The following is a 14190-nucleotide window of genomic DNA, read 5'->3' as shown; positions in this document are numbered from 1 at the left end:
GGAGCACACAATGACAGGCTTAGAGCTGCAGTAACAGGTTTTGCACACTGTAGTGGCTATTGATACTGAGAACATTATAGAAATTCCTATCTACCATCCAAACACTGCACAACACCGTCATCTATTTTATCACATTTTAATAAGGATTTTATGCTAATGGGTTTTGCTACTTTGTTTTTGCTGTATTTTATTATTAGTTGGTCATTTCTCATTAGAAACAATGTTTAGCCCATCCATCCTCAATATAAATAAAAAGCTTTCACCATATAACATCAACTCATTCTGTTTGGAGACAGTGCAGTCAGTAACTACAAAGTAAGCCAGTGTAAAACTTACTCCCATTTCATCAACCTTATGAGTAGAAATAAAAGATAAAAATAAAACTGCTAAACAATTGTGTAACAGGCTTTTTATACTAGCCTTCTAGTATGTATATGCATATGCACACATCTAAGTAGTATATTAAAAAGCATATATACTTTGTATTGAATGTGACTAAGAAAATTTTGATATTTTTCTTCATTGACTATTTTCATTAGTTTATCATTTGATACACAAATTTGTTTCCAGGATACTATGTAATTGTACATGTCTAATCCACGAATGATAACAATTTAGGTACAGAGGACACAGAGTCAAAAAGGAGATGTAATTTCATTGCTGCTAGTAACCCAAAACAAATACTTTGCTCTGATAGACAGTATTAAAATGATATTTTTCAACTTTAATTTCAGGTACACTGCAGTAATTGTTTCCTTGGTTTTCTAGAACAAAATTGATACATAAATTTAGGATCAAACTAGGTCACTACTTCAGGAGTATAGAAAAGCTTTTGGAATATTGGCAATTTATCTGCAGAAAAGGATACAAATGCGTGTTTTTTTTTTTTTACCCTAAATGGATGTATTAAATCATCAATAGTATAGAATGTATTAAATCATAAATGGTGTAACTGCAACATTAGTTAACAATGAATTCTCAAAAATAAGTTTATTTCCCGGTTTGCATTCTACTAAGAGTGTATGTGTTTTTTTAGTTATACCTCAGAGCATATATTGTTGACATCGAACGTGCTGTCAGAATGAACATTTAATCTCCGCATATTGTGAACACACAAATTCACTCTACAAAATGTTAATCTAGATTTTTTTTAAAGAAGGATCTAGTATTTAACATACTAATTTTCTCTAGCACTTGTATCAGTACACGGCTTTATTTTGAAAAATTCTAACTACCCTGAGTGTTTGAAGACAGTGTCCTAGAGAATTTTCTCAAACCTGCTTCGGGTACCTTGGCTGAACAGAGTGGGAAAGGGTGAGAAATATATATGTAAAGAATTATTTATGTTCCTCTGCTTAAATTCCCTGACTTGTGTCATTGGAGGGGGTGAAGGACTGCCCTTTTCTGCAACAGGTAAGAACTCAATGGAGGTGGGACATTGTGTAAAAGAACTAAAAGAAAGCATTGAAACAAGTTAATTAGATGGTCTTAAAATCTTTATGTAAATTTATAGCAAATGACAATAGTACTGTTGAAATAGAATATATATGACATATTATGTCTGAGATTGTCTCTCCCCACATCATTATTGTTTTCTTAAGAAACCTTGTCCTTGAAAGATACACTAAAATTTTTAGCACCTGTGGATTTAAAATACCACTTATTAAGTAGCTCAAAATTATAGTAGACTAGGACCAGGATTCTACTCATTTCTTATCCATTAAACGTACTGCCTTTTTAATGAACTTAGTGCTCACCAACTCAAAGCAACAACAAAACAGTAGCACAGAAGCGGCAGGGATGGAAGGCAGGGAATAAAATCAGAATGCCCGGGGGAAAGAAGGCACAGCTTAAGCCTCCTGCACGCCTCACTGGCTGGGGCAACGAGGGCCACAGCACACAGAGGCCCTGCCATTGTCATCACTTATGTTTCCCCCATGTCTAATTAGTACTGACAATTGGCGTCTACTAGTAACTTTAGTTATGCATAAGAGATGAATACATTTTGATATTTAACTTCTAAGAAATGTTCTTAGGTAGGTTCTGGAAATGCAGATTCTATTCCAGGTCTCTACTAGACAGTCTCAACCCAGTTTTTTCAATACCTATTTCTAGTAAGTGAACAACTCTTCCAGTTACCATGGACCTCACTACCTTTTCTGTAAAAGACAGTAAGAGGAGACAGTCATTCATCTTAATAAAACAAATATATTAGCTTAGGTAGTAATTTTACATTTACAACTGCAGATATGCAAAGGCATTATACACATTTAATCATGAATGTCAAATCTACTTTATTATATAAAAATGCTCATATAAAGAATTTTCTATTTGAGATGAGTAACTATGTGAGTAGTACATTTTAAGTATTTATCTTTGTAGCAGCTACTACAAGTTTAAAGTTCTAGGGCCACACAATTTTAAAAGAAGCACTGTAGATAAAGGGGGGATTCATGAAAATCGTAGTATCTCTCTTCCAAATAAAAGACATGAGTTCTTCCTCTTAAACTCCAAAGATAAATGTAAGTTAACAGGATATACAGCTCTGAGAGCCAAGTGAGATTCTATGATACAATTTAAGTAGCTATGGTTTTATTTGTCTATTCTTCCCCCTTCCAACTCCCACACATCCTCACCACTACTCCAGGCAGTCACTCCCTGAAGTTGCAAAGTGAATGGCCCGAGAGCTGGAGCTGGAGCAGTATACCCACCCTGAAATCCACAGACTAGCACAACCTGAAATGAATCACCTCAGGGTACCTGCTAAAAAGAGCTTCCAAAGTCTCATCTCAGATCCACTGAATTTAAATCTAGGGATAAAATCCCCAAATGCTTTTTGAATAAGCTATCCAAAGCTTAGGTGATTATTATAGTGATTTCTGGCACCTGAAATTTCAGAAAACCTGAATTAAACTTAAGAAAGAAGGCAAACTGGATCTAAGTGTTTAAGGTAGCAACTGAACTGAAAGCAGGTTATCGAATTCAGCCCTGTTTCTTCAGTTATTGAATATCTACTGTCAGATACCAGTACTTGAGGTAAAGAGGTTCAAAGATTTTTTTTAAATGCCATGGTGATTATAAGGGCTCACTGACTGACCATAATGGATGGTACATCCTATTCTTCCCATTCTTGTAGAAGTGTTTCTTTTTTCTTGGTGGTGGGGTAACATCCAGATACAACTTCTGCCAGTATTTTATCAACCAGAAGACTGTGCCATAATCTATGAAGGTAACTCCTAAGAAGCTGCAAAAATATTTCAATAAAACAAAACACATGGTAGAGTCACTATATACCAAAGAAAGAGCTTCTCAACTTGAGACCCAGAAAGCCTGCAGTCTCCTCAGCCCATGGGAAGGTGAAGAGGGGTCTGGATACAACCACAGTCCATGGGCTTGTGGATGAATGGTCTCCAGATCAGCCTGATAGGCATACAAATGCTATTTCCTAAATATGTTAAAGAATACAATTGGGATGCACCAGTTTAACAGAAAGTGCTGATCAGAGAATCAAGAATACTAGAGTTAACTCCCTCCATCTCACTGAGTGACCTTAGTTATTTAACTTCTTTAGGACCCTTAGGTAGGCTCCTCATTATTAAACTGAGGACTAGTTTAGACTACTTCTATTTCTAAAATTCCAAATTTTCCTTACATACACATTTCTTGATATAAAAATAATACTGGTCAGTTAATTAAAAACTCTAAATTCAGTCATTATTGAATAAATATTTATTAAGCACCTAATCTGTGCCAGGCATGTGAGAATCTGGGAAACAGATATGGAAAACACAAACTCCTAAAATGGGATTAAATATACATTATAAAAAAAATAACATTTTATTGTGTATAACCCTCATGACCCTTTATGTAGTGAAACAGTAAAGTCTACGGAATAGCACACAAATAATGGAAATAGACATAGATAATGAAAAGCTTGCTTATTCATGATTAGTAAATACCAACAATTATAATCATAGTTTCCTACCAATATGTAAGGGTTTTCCTCTCTGTACCCTTCATTTGTTAAAAAAAAAAAAACAAAAAACCTCACACTTAAATATATCGGCAAATTGCATTTATGATCAAAATCATTTTCCAAAGTAGTAGTTTATAAAAATAGTTTATTTTAAAGACTTTCAAGAGGACTAAACATCTTTATTTCAGATATACCAAGGAGATATGTTCAATATATTTTCATCCATGATCAAAGTTGCTCCAGATCTATTATTAGACATATATATACTGTTTAACTCAGTAGACTTGGGGGGAAGTATGGATTCAAAGTTTGAATTCAATATTACACAATTGGATCCTGCCCCCCAACCCAATGAATTTACAGTGGAATTTTCATATGGATACAATTTTACAAGGTTAGAAATATATGTCAGTTGTGATTCTTCTAAGTGAAGGAATCACTTAGTATTTTACAATGTTTTAAAACTTTAACTCTATAATTGCTTTCTTTAAAAAAAAATCCTTTCCATATAATATAAAAAGTCTGAGTCTCTCTGGAAATGCACATATTCACCTAATAATAAGATCCAAAATGAGAGGAATTTTTGTCAGAAGGTGAGGGTGGGGCCAGGGGGGGAGGCGGAGGAGGTGGGGGCATGGAGTATGGTAAGTGGAGTAACGGATGAGATGCAGCCCAACCCATGTTCATAGAGGCATGCGGTAGAGGCGGAAGTGGTGGTGGAGGAGGAGGGAGTGAAAAATTATGCATGTCAAATACTGGAGGAGGAAAGCGATACTGTGGCATGAGAGGATTCTCTTGTCTCTGAGGTGGAAATCCTGAGGACTCCTGAGATACCATATGTTCTGAATTATAAAACTGTGGAGATGGGGGCTTGCCAGGACAAGGTCGAGGATATCTACCCCGGGAAAATCCTCGTGTGAACTCTCTGTTGCGATATCCTTTTGACTGTTCTGAAGCAGAACTATGAGCATTCCAATTCTGATGAACTTCTGCAAAATCTTCACCTTTGGGCAGGGTAAAAGAGCATAAAAACAAAATTAAGATTAATTTGAATACATCAAAAGGCAGTGTTCAAAATTTCAGTAATTATTACTTTTATCTCCAATATATCTATGGTAGCTTAAAAATCATGAGGCTTAAAATTTCAATTTTAAATGAATCCAAAAAGCCAAAGAATCAGGAAAGGTAAAGTCTAGTGAGACAGAAAACTTTTAGACAATAACGACTTTACTCCAGCTGAACGCCACAGAGAAAACTGGACACCATCACCACCCACACCCTCAAAGGCTAAGTGGGGGAGCCAAGACTTTCACCCTTGACAGGCTGTAATGAGATGCCCTAGCCCCCAACCAGGGTGGAGTCGGAGAAGGATAAGCAGGGAGCTAGTCAAGAGGCCTCCTCACAATGACAGTGGAGATCCCATGGAAAACGGGAACTTCCACATCCACCAGCAGAACCAGTGTTCCTGCACCACCTGCACTGGGGTGGTGCCAGAGACTGTGCAGAGTGTTAGCACTATAATCACTGCCCAGCCATAATGAGGCCATTCCCCATGGACATCAGGGTAGCAATAATGAGGTGCTCCTACCCTTCCCTGGCATAAAAGCAGGGTAACCCTTGCCCAACAATAACAACACACTCCTGGCCTTAGATGTCAACCATAGCTGAGATGAAAGACCACATTTCTATCCACAACTGGCAGTAATAGTAATAAGGTGACACCCTTCTTCCTCACCCTGCCAGAGCAGTTTAAAAAACAACAAACCCCCCTATTTAAAAGTGCTGAAGAAGAAGATTTAAATAAGATTCAGTCTCATAATACTCAGTATGTCCAGGTTTCAATTAAAAATCACTTGTCATACCAAAAACTAAAATTTCCAATTCAATAAAAAAGGAAAATTAATACAGGACAATCACCAAGATAACAAAGGTGTTAGAATTACCTGAGAAGTATTTTAGAACACTCATCATAAAAATGTTTCAACAACAAATTATGAACACACTGGTCTCAACCAAAAAAAACATACAAACAGATTTTACAAAGAAGAAACAAACAGAAATTTAGAACTAAAAATTCAATAGTGGAAATAAAAAACTCAATGAGGTTCAACAGCAGACTGGAGAGAACAGAGAAGAATCACAGAACTGGAAGACAGAACAATGGAAAATATTCAGTCTGAACAGCTCAAAGAAAATACACTGCAGGAAAAGTAAGAGCTTCAGGGACCTGTGGAACTGTAACAAACTATTTCACTGGAATTGTCAAAAGAAAGGAGAAAGGAAGTGAGGCAGAGGATGTGCTGGAAGAAATGATGATTGAGGACTTCTCAAGTGTGGCATAAAATATAAAGCTACAGATTTAAGATAAACTCAAGGAAATCCATACCAGGACACATCATAGTCAAACTTTTCAAAGCTAAAGACAAGGAAAAAACTTGAAAGTAGAAAAAGAACAACGACACTTTAGCCATAGGAGAAAACAGAAAACTAATTTGAATGATAGTAGATGTCTCATCAGAAACCATGGAAGCCAGGAGCAAGTGGCATATTTTCAGATGCTGAAAGAAAACTGTCAATCTAGAATTCTATACTGAGTGAAAATAGAAAACTAAAGCAGACTCCTATCCTAACATAATGGTTAAAGCAAATTCTCCAAATAGAACTTGGAACATTAGGAAGGAAGAAAGAATAAAATGAGCAAAAACAGTAAACATAATAAAGCTTCCCTCTCTGAGTATTCTAAATTACATTTGATGGCAGAAGCAAAAATTATAACAGCTAATGAGCCTAATTTTATATATACACATAATATATATAATATTTATATAATATATATAATATTTAAGCAATATGTAATATATATAATATTTAAGGCAATTTATATTATGAATAGCAAAAATACAGGGGCATAAAGAGAAAGGTTTCTAGAGTACACTCAAACTGGTAAAACACCACTGCCTATTGATTGTGAAAACTAACATATATACAAGCTAATATCTAGAGCAACCAATGTGGAAATTATATAAAGAGATACCCTCAAAAACATTACAAATAAATCAAAATGAAATTCTAAAACATGTTATAACTACAGGCAGGCAGGAAAAAAAAAGGAGAGAGAAATGAAAATCAAAGTGAATAAACAGAAAAAAGCAGACTTAACTACTGACATATCAGTAATTACATTAAATATATAAATCATCTAAAGACACCAATTAAAACACAGAGATTGGCAGAGTGGATTAAAAAAAATAACCCAATTATAGGTCAACAAGAAACTCATTTCAAATGATATATATAGTCAGGTTGAAAGTGAAGAATGGCAGAAGATACAATACACAATCATTAATCAAAAGAAAGAGTAGTCCATTAAATTCAAATATAGTAGGTTTCAAAGTAAAGAAAATACCAGAGAAAGAGGGAGACATTTTATAATGATAAAAGGGTCATCTACCAAGAAGACGTAGCAATCCTAAATGTACATGCACCAGCCACACTTACTCTCTCAACAGCTGACAGACAGAGTCACTGAGGATATACAACTCAACACCATCAACAGGACCTAACTGACATTTATAGAGCATTCTACCACACAACAACAAAACATGTATTGTTTTCAAGTGCCCTCAGAACAAATCTAAAATAGACCATATCCTAGCCCATAAAGCAAACTTCAAAAAAATGTAAAAAAATTGAAATCATACAGTGTTCTCTACCCACCATGGAATCAAACTATAAAGGTACAAGAACAATCCCCCAGTACTTGGAGACTTTTCCATTGGTCAAAGAGGAAATTTCAAGGGAAAATTTTTTTTTTAAGTACATTCAGTTGAATGAAAATAATTAAAAATACCAACATCTGTTGAACAAATATTTAAGCAGCAAATACTCAAATCAATAATCTACACTCCCACCTAAAGAACCTAAAAAAAAGGTAATCAAATAAACCCAAAGCAAGCAGTAGGAAGGAAATGACAAAGAGCAGAAAGAAATGAACTGAAAACAGGGGGAAAAAAAAATCGGTAATATAAATAACTGGTTCTTCAAAAAGATCAACTGGTAATCCTCTAGGCAAGATACAAATGACCAATATCAGGGAAGACATGAAAAGGACAGTAAGACAATACTGAGAACAAGTCTGCACACATAAACCTGATAAATTAGATGAAATGGACCAATTCCTTGAAAAATACAAACTATTACAATCTGTTCAATGTGAAAGAGGTAACATTATTAAAGAAACTGATTTTGTAATTAAAAGCCTCCCCAAAAATAAATCTCCAGGCTGAGACGGTTTCACTGGAGACTTACCAAACATTTAAGAAGAATTAATATCAATTCTATACAAAATAAACAAAATGAGAGTACAAAAAATTCTCAGCTCATTTTATGAAGCTACTATTCTCCTGACACCAAAACCAAATAAATAGTTAAAAACAAATATAGGCCAACATTCATGATTATAAATGCAAAAATCCATCAAATATGAACAATAGAGTTCAACAATATGAAGAATTGCATATTATGACCACCTCTGATTTTTTTCCAGTGATGCAAGCCTGGTTCAGTATTTTAAAACCATGGTAATCTACCTTATTGAGGAAAAATTATCAATCAATGAAGAAAAAGTAATTGTCTAAATTTAGTACTTACTCATGACTTTCTAAAAAGCTCAGAAAAAAAGGAACAGATGGCAAATTTATCAACTTGATAACGAGTATCTACAAAAACCCAACTTCTTATATTATCTTTAATGATGAAAGACTGTTTTCTCCTATGATTAGGAACAAAGCATGTTTATTCAACATACTTCCAGAAGTTATAGCTAGTAAAAGACAGGGAAACAAAAAGCATTCAAATTAACAAAAGAAATAATACTGCCTCTATTTTCAATTGACATAATTGGCTATATAGAAAATCTCTCAAGGAAAAAAACCCCAGGAACAAGTGAATTCAGCAAGTTCCCAACATACAAGCTAATTAATTACATTTCTAGGTTCTATCAATGAACACAAGGACATTAGAATTAAAATTGCAACACCATTTACAATGATTCAAAAAAAAAAGAAATACTTAGGTGTAGACTAAACAAAAAATGCACAGGACTTATTTCTAAAAACTACAAAATGTTAAAAGAAATTAAAGATCTAAATTAACAGAGATGTATACATGGTTGTAGAATGGAAGACTCAATACACGTAGGATGTCCATTCTCTCCAAACCAGTACAGAAATTTAACACAATTCCTACCAAAATCCCTGCAAGACTTTTTGGTAATACATGGAATATTCTAAAGTTCACATGGAAAGGCAAAGAACTAGAATAGCTAAAATAATTTTGAAAACTTTTAGGAAAGAAAAATGGAGGAGTAAATTTTTGGAATGTAGGTCCAGACAAGAAATTCTCAGGTTCCATATAAGAAAAACTAATAAATTGGGCTTTATAAAAATTAAAACTTTAGTTCTACAAATGACCCTCTAAAGAAGATGAAAACACAAGCTATAGATTAGAATAAATTATGTTCAAAATCTCAAAACTCAAGAGGGGAAAAAACAGAAATACAATTGGAAAATGGGCAAAAGACATGAAACAAATACATCATTGAATATTCTATAGACACTAAATGAGTGCATGGAAAGTGTTCAATATTATTAGTCAATGTAGTTAAAATCACAATTTGATATCACTACACACCCATCAGAATGGCTAAAAAAAAATAATGAGAATGACAAATGCCAGTAAGAATGCAGAGAAACTGAGTTATTCATACATTAGTGATGGAAAGTAAATGTACATGGGAATGAAAAACAGTATGACAGTTACTTAAGAAGCCAATCATGTGACTATTAAATAAACCAGCAAATGAACTCTTGGGCATTTATCCCAAAGATATGAAACTTGTGTTCACACAAAAACCTGTATACAAATGTATATAACTTTATTCTTATCACCACACACTGTTAACAATCCAGATGTCCTTCAGTGCATGAGTGGTTAAACAACCTATCCTATATTCATACCATGGAACACTAAAAATCTGGAATGAAAAGAAACAAACTTGACACATGTAATAGTTTGGATGAATTACCAGAAAATTAAGCCAATCCCTAATAGTAACATATTGTATGACTTCATTTATATACCCATTCTTGACATGACAAAATACATTACAGAAATGGATAACAGATTAGTGGTTGCCAGGAGTTAATGAGGTGAAGGAAAGGAAGAAAATGGGAGTGGCTATAAAAAGGCAAGAGGAGGGAATTTTTTTGTGATAGAAGTGTTCTATATATTGATTGTTATCAATATCAATATCCTGATTGTAGTACGGTATTGTAGAGTTTTTGCAAGATTTTAGCTTTTGGGGAAACTAAGTAACGGGCATCCAAAATCTTCTGTATTATTCCTTACAATTGCATGTGAATCTATTAAAAGTTTAGTTTCAAAAAAGGAAAAACAGGAAAGATAATAAAAGGGACTACAGGTTAAAAAAAATAACTTGACTTAGGTATTAAGTATATCATTTACTTCTAAACATGGAAGCAAATAGGTTTCTTAAAAAAAAAATGCTGATTAGCACAAATGACTCTGACAAGACTCCATTTGCCTTTTACCCCTAGATGCCATTTTTACATCCTTAAGCTTAAAAAACTAACACTGAATATCCCTCTGACTCTCTCTCACCACATCCCATGCTGTGTAATACTCCAGTGCTAGGTGGATGCCAGGAAGTAAAAAAGAACTTAAACATTCCCTTCAGTTTTATTACTGATGAACTTATATAAACATAAATGAAAATTAAAAATTACTATATACTGCATTTACTTACCTGATTCATTAAGTTCAGATTTGAATTTTTTCCGGCCTTGAACCTGCGATTTTTTTCTCTGTTTGGCTTCTTTTTCCTTTTCATCATCACTGAAATCTAAAGCCTTGCAGAGAAAAACAGACTTTTGTCACATGGATTTACCAATTCAATGGTACATACTTTAGAGGTGGAAAGCATAAGCCTATTATTTAATATTGACTCTGAAAGAAAAAAATCACTCTTTTCAATACTTAATATTTTCCAGTAATATCTGAATTACATGATAGAAAAGTAAGTATTTTTTGAAAAATGCCTAATAACTATTAATTAACACAGGCCAGAAATCAAGATGAGTATTCAAGGCTGTGTTTCGTTTTTTAATTCCTAGGAAGTTTCAGATAGGTAACATTAAAATGCCAATCTTTAACGGACTTTAGATATGGGTATTCTACTAGCTAGAAAGCCTTGACTTCCACCTTAGAGTCAAGATTCATCATAGTTCCAGCTGCCAAAATGAAGCTAAAGGAAGAAGTCAGGAATAAGCTTAAAGAACATAAATTATCAGATCTAATATAAAAATAAAAGAAAATGTTCTATCTTTTTATTAATTCAAAAATTTTCACACACCCATTATATGCCAGGCACTATTCTAAACACTTCACAAGTACTTATTCTTTTAATAATATAATGTCAGGTATAATAAGGGCTAAAAATAAATAATCAGGCCAAGTAAGGGTAGAGAAATATCACTGGGTATGATATTTAGATAGGACTGCAGGAAAAGGCTTTGAAAAGCAGACAGATGCATTACTCACTTCCAAGAGGAAACATTTTAAATTACAATAGGCAGTTAGATTTAACTAAGAATTGAGAATCACTATTATACTTCACCAAAAAGCCAAGACTTATGAAGTTATACGTATTATGACTTCAATGATTTCTTAGAATAAAGATATTTTATTATTCTATTAATATCAGAAAACATATTTTCATTAAAAAATAGATGAAGGCAGGCTTACTGTGTAAGCATGCATACACATTTAAAAGGAAGAAATAAAATATATATGAAAGTCTTTGTATAGGATTTCTAATATGGTCCCACTGAAATATATTTTAAATCAAATTTTCCATAAATCAAGTCCTTAACCTCAGAATATATGATCAAATTCAAAAACACCAACTAATTTTTATATTTTCAAACATATGACCTTTTATTACTGATCTGAATGTGTTAAGATTTTCAAGCTCATGTTAAATACAGCATCTGCCAAACACTAGCTAGTACTGAGATCAGATGGAAAACATTCCTTTCTCTGAAAGCATTCAGTCAAATGAGAATAACAGATAACACACCAATGAGCAAGAGCCGTGACTTAGTGCTATGGGACTACAGGGCAGAAGAAAAGAGACACAATAAGAATATGCTTAAACATTTCTATCAATAGTTAAATAATCCTACAGATTATTCCTGACTATTCCACATCTCTAAAGACTGCCATCAAGCTACTTTGGAACACAATACAAGTTTTTTCTGACATGGATTCAAGAAAGAAAAACCAAGAACACTCTTTTTAGGAAGGTAATTAATATTGTAAAATATGAAGAGGTAGACAGAATCCAATGATTTTGTACTTCAATAAGAATGGCAGCTTATTAAGAACAAAATTAGTAAATGTCCCACATGATAAATTTATGAAATTAAGGCAAAAAAATTTTTTAATGTTAATTCTGCCTTTACCAGGTGTCAACTAAATTGGCTTTTAAAAAATATAGGAAATTATAAGGAAAATAAGCTGATAATTATTAAAATGTGGCTGAAAAAATTTTTTTTTCTAAAATGATCCATCAAAAACTCTTAATGTAGAGGTTTAGAACAGTCATCTGGGAGAACAGGGAGTGCACGGGCTCCCAGGAGGCAGTATGACTGCAGAGCAGCATTAAGGTCCTCCTCAGGGTAAGAACAATGAATTTAAAAGATTAAGTCCTGGCTCACTGTCTAAAATACTGTGCGTAAAAGACTTGTACCTACATCTGGGGGTGGTTCCTGATCGTTCTTCCACGAGGCATCTGATCCCCTATTCCTAGAAAAGAAAAAAAGTCAAAGAAGCACTTAAGATTTCGTTTAGGGTTTATAACTTAATAGCATGAAGGATAATACAGTGAAAGACATGAGCTCAACATTTAATTTTGCAATATATACGAAAATAAGAGCAAAAAATAAATGACCATTTGTAAGTCCTTTACCTTCCTTCAGAAGATGTGGGAAGTTTGTAAGAAAAACGTTAACATTTGGACACATAAATTAGGCTTGGGGAATCAGAATGAGAAACCAGGGATGGGTGTGCAGAGGAATGTGGTCTTGCAGTTCCTAAGCATCTCTAGATGTTATGGCTTTGGTTGATACGATCATGGTATCTGAGCTTAGCTCATAAAACTCACTTCAGTAAGTGCTTATTCTACACCAAATATAGGTCAGACACTGCTCCAGATGGTAAGGACAGAAAAATGAATATGAAGCAACCAGTCCCTGATCTAATATTTTAGTGATACAAATAACAACATCAAATTACTTTTCCTCAATTTACTTGAGGAGTAACAGTGATACTCTATGAGTAATCAAAGCTTATTCCAATAATGATTTTCAAAGCAGAAAGAGTGAAATAAAGGCCATACAGTTTGGCAAGAATGAGGAGCTTTGAAGATTCTGGAGGATAGTATCACAAGCATTAAGGACTTTAAGGGGGAAGTTTTATACTCTACGACCATCAAAAGTACATATATCTAAAGAAATATACCATGAGATAGGATTAAAGATGGCAGTGTGAGAGGTGAGACAGAGACCTCCTCCTAAAACCACATGTAATATGAAAATATAATTAATACCACTAATCCTGAAAGAGCAACAGGGAAGAGAGCTGCGCCAGACTGCATAAACCTGGGGAAAGAAAAGACCTCATGGAACAGGGTAATGTACCAAAGCCATGACCCAGCGGGACCGAAGCCCTTCCCCCACTCCAGCTCATCAGCGGGAGGAAGAGAAATGGAGCAGGGAGGGAGTGGAGGCCTGGGAATGCTGAACACCTAGCCCTGGAGATCTGCTCTGGGAGCATGAACCTACATTGCATGGTGCTCTGGTGATCAGTGGGATTAGAAAGCTAAGACAGGTAGAATACCCATAGAGACTGAGATTCCAGCTGTTTGTGGGAAACAGGAATTCATATCCTGATCTGGGTGGGCAGTCTGAGAGACTTCCTAAAAGTGAGAGGGCTGCTAAAGGGGCAAGGATTGCACAGAGCTTAATGCTCAGGAGAAAGGACAGGTAGACAAAATTGTCCAGGTGCACTCTACCCAGCAGGTTGGGAACTTTCACGATTGTCAGGCGCTCCATCCCCCTGGCTGGCTACGCAGC

General features: G+C 34.5%; 1 protein-coding gene across 1 annotated transcript in view; it reads right to left on the bottom strand.

Moving 5' to 3' along the window:
- Window positions 1-4027: 4027 nt before the first annotated feature.
- NAF1 (nuclear assembly factor 1 ribonucleoprotein) overlaps window positions 4028-14190 on the bottom strand; it is a 60677-nt gene continuing 50514 nt past the window's right edge. Inside the window, exons 6-8 of the mRNA XM_037016461.2 lie at window positions 12811-12862; window positions 10803-10905; window positions 4028-4980 (exon numbers count right to left, since the gene is read on the bottom strand). Of these exons, the coding sequence (XP_036872356.2) occupies window positions 4529-4980; window positions 10803-10905; window positions 12811-12862 (607 nt within the window). The 3' untranslated portion in view covers window positions 4028-4528. The remainder of the gene's footprint in view (window positions 4981-10802; window positions 10906-12810; window positions 12863-14190) is intronic.

Source organism: Manis javanica, chromosome 3, assembly GCF_040802235.1.
Source record: "Manis javanica isolate MJ-LG chromosome 3, MJ_LKY, whole genome shotgun sequence".
NCBI classification, from domain to species: Eukaryota; Metazoa; Chordata; class Mammalia; order Pholidota; family Manidae; genus Manis; species Manis javanica.
Note: the sequence above shows the minus strand (reverse complement) of the source record. Positions and strands in the feature narration are given on the sequence as shown.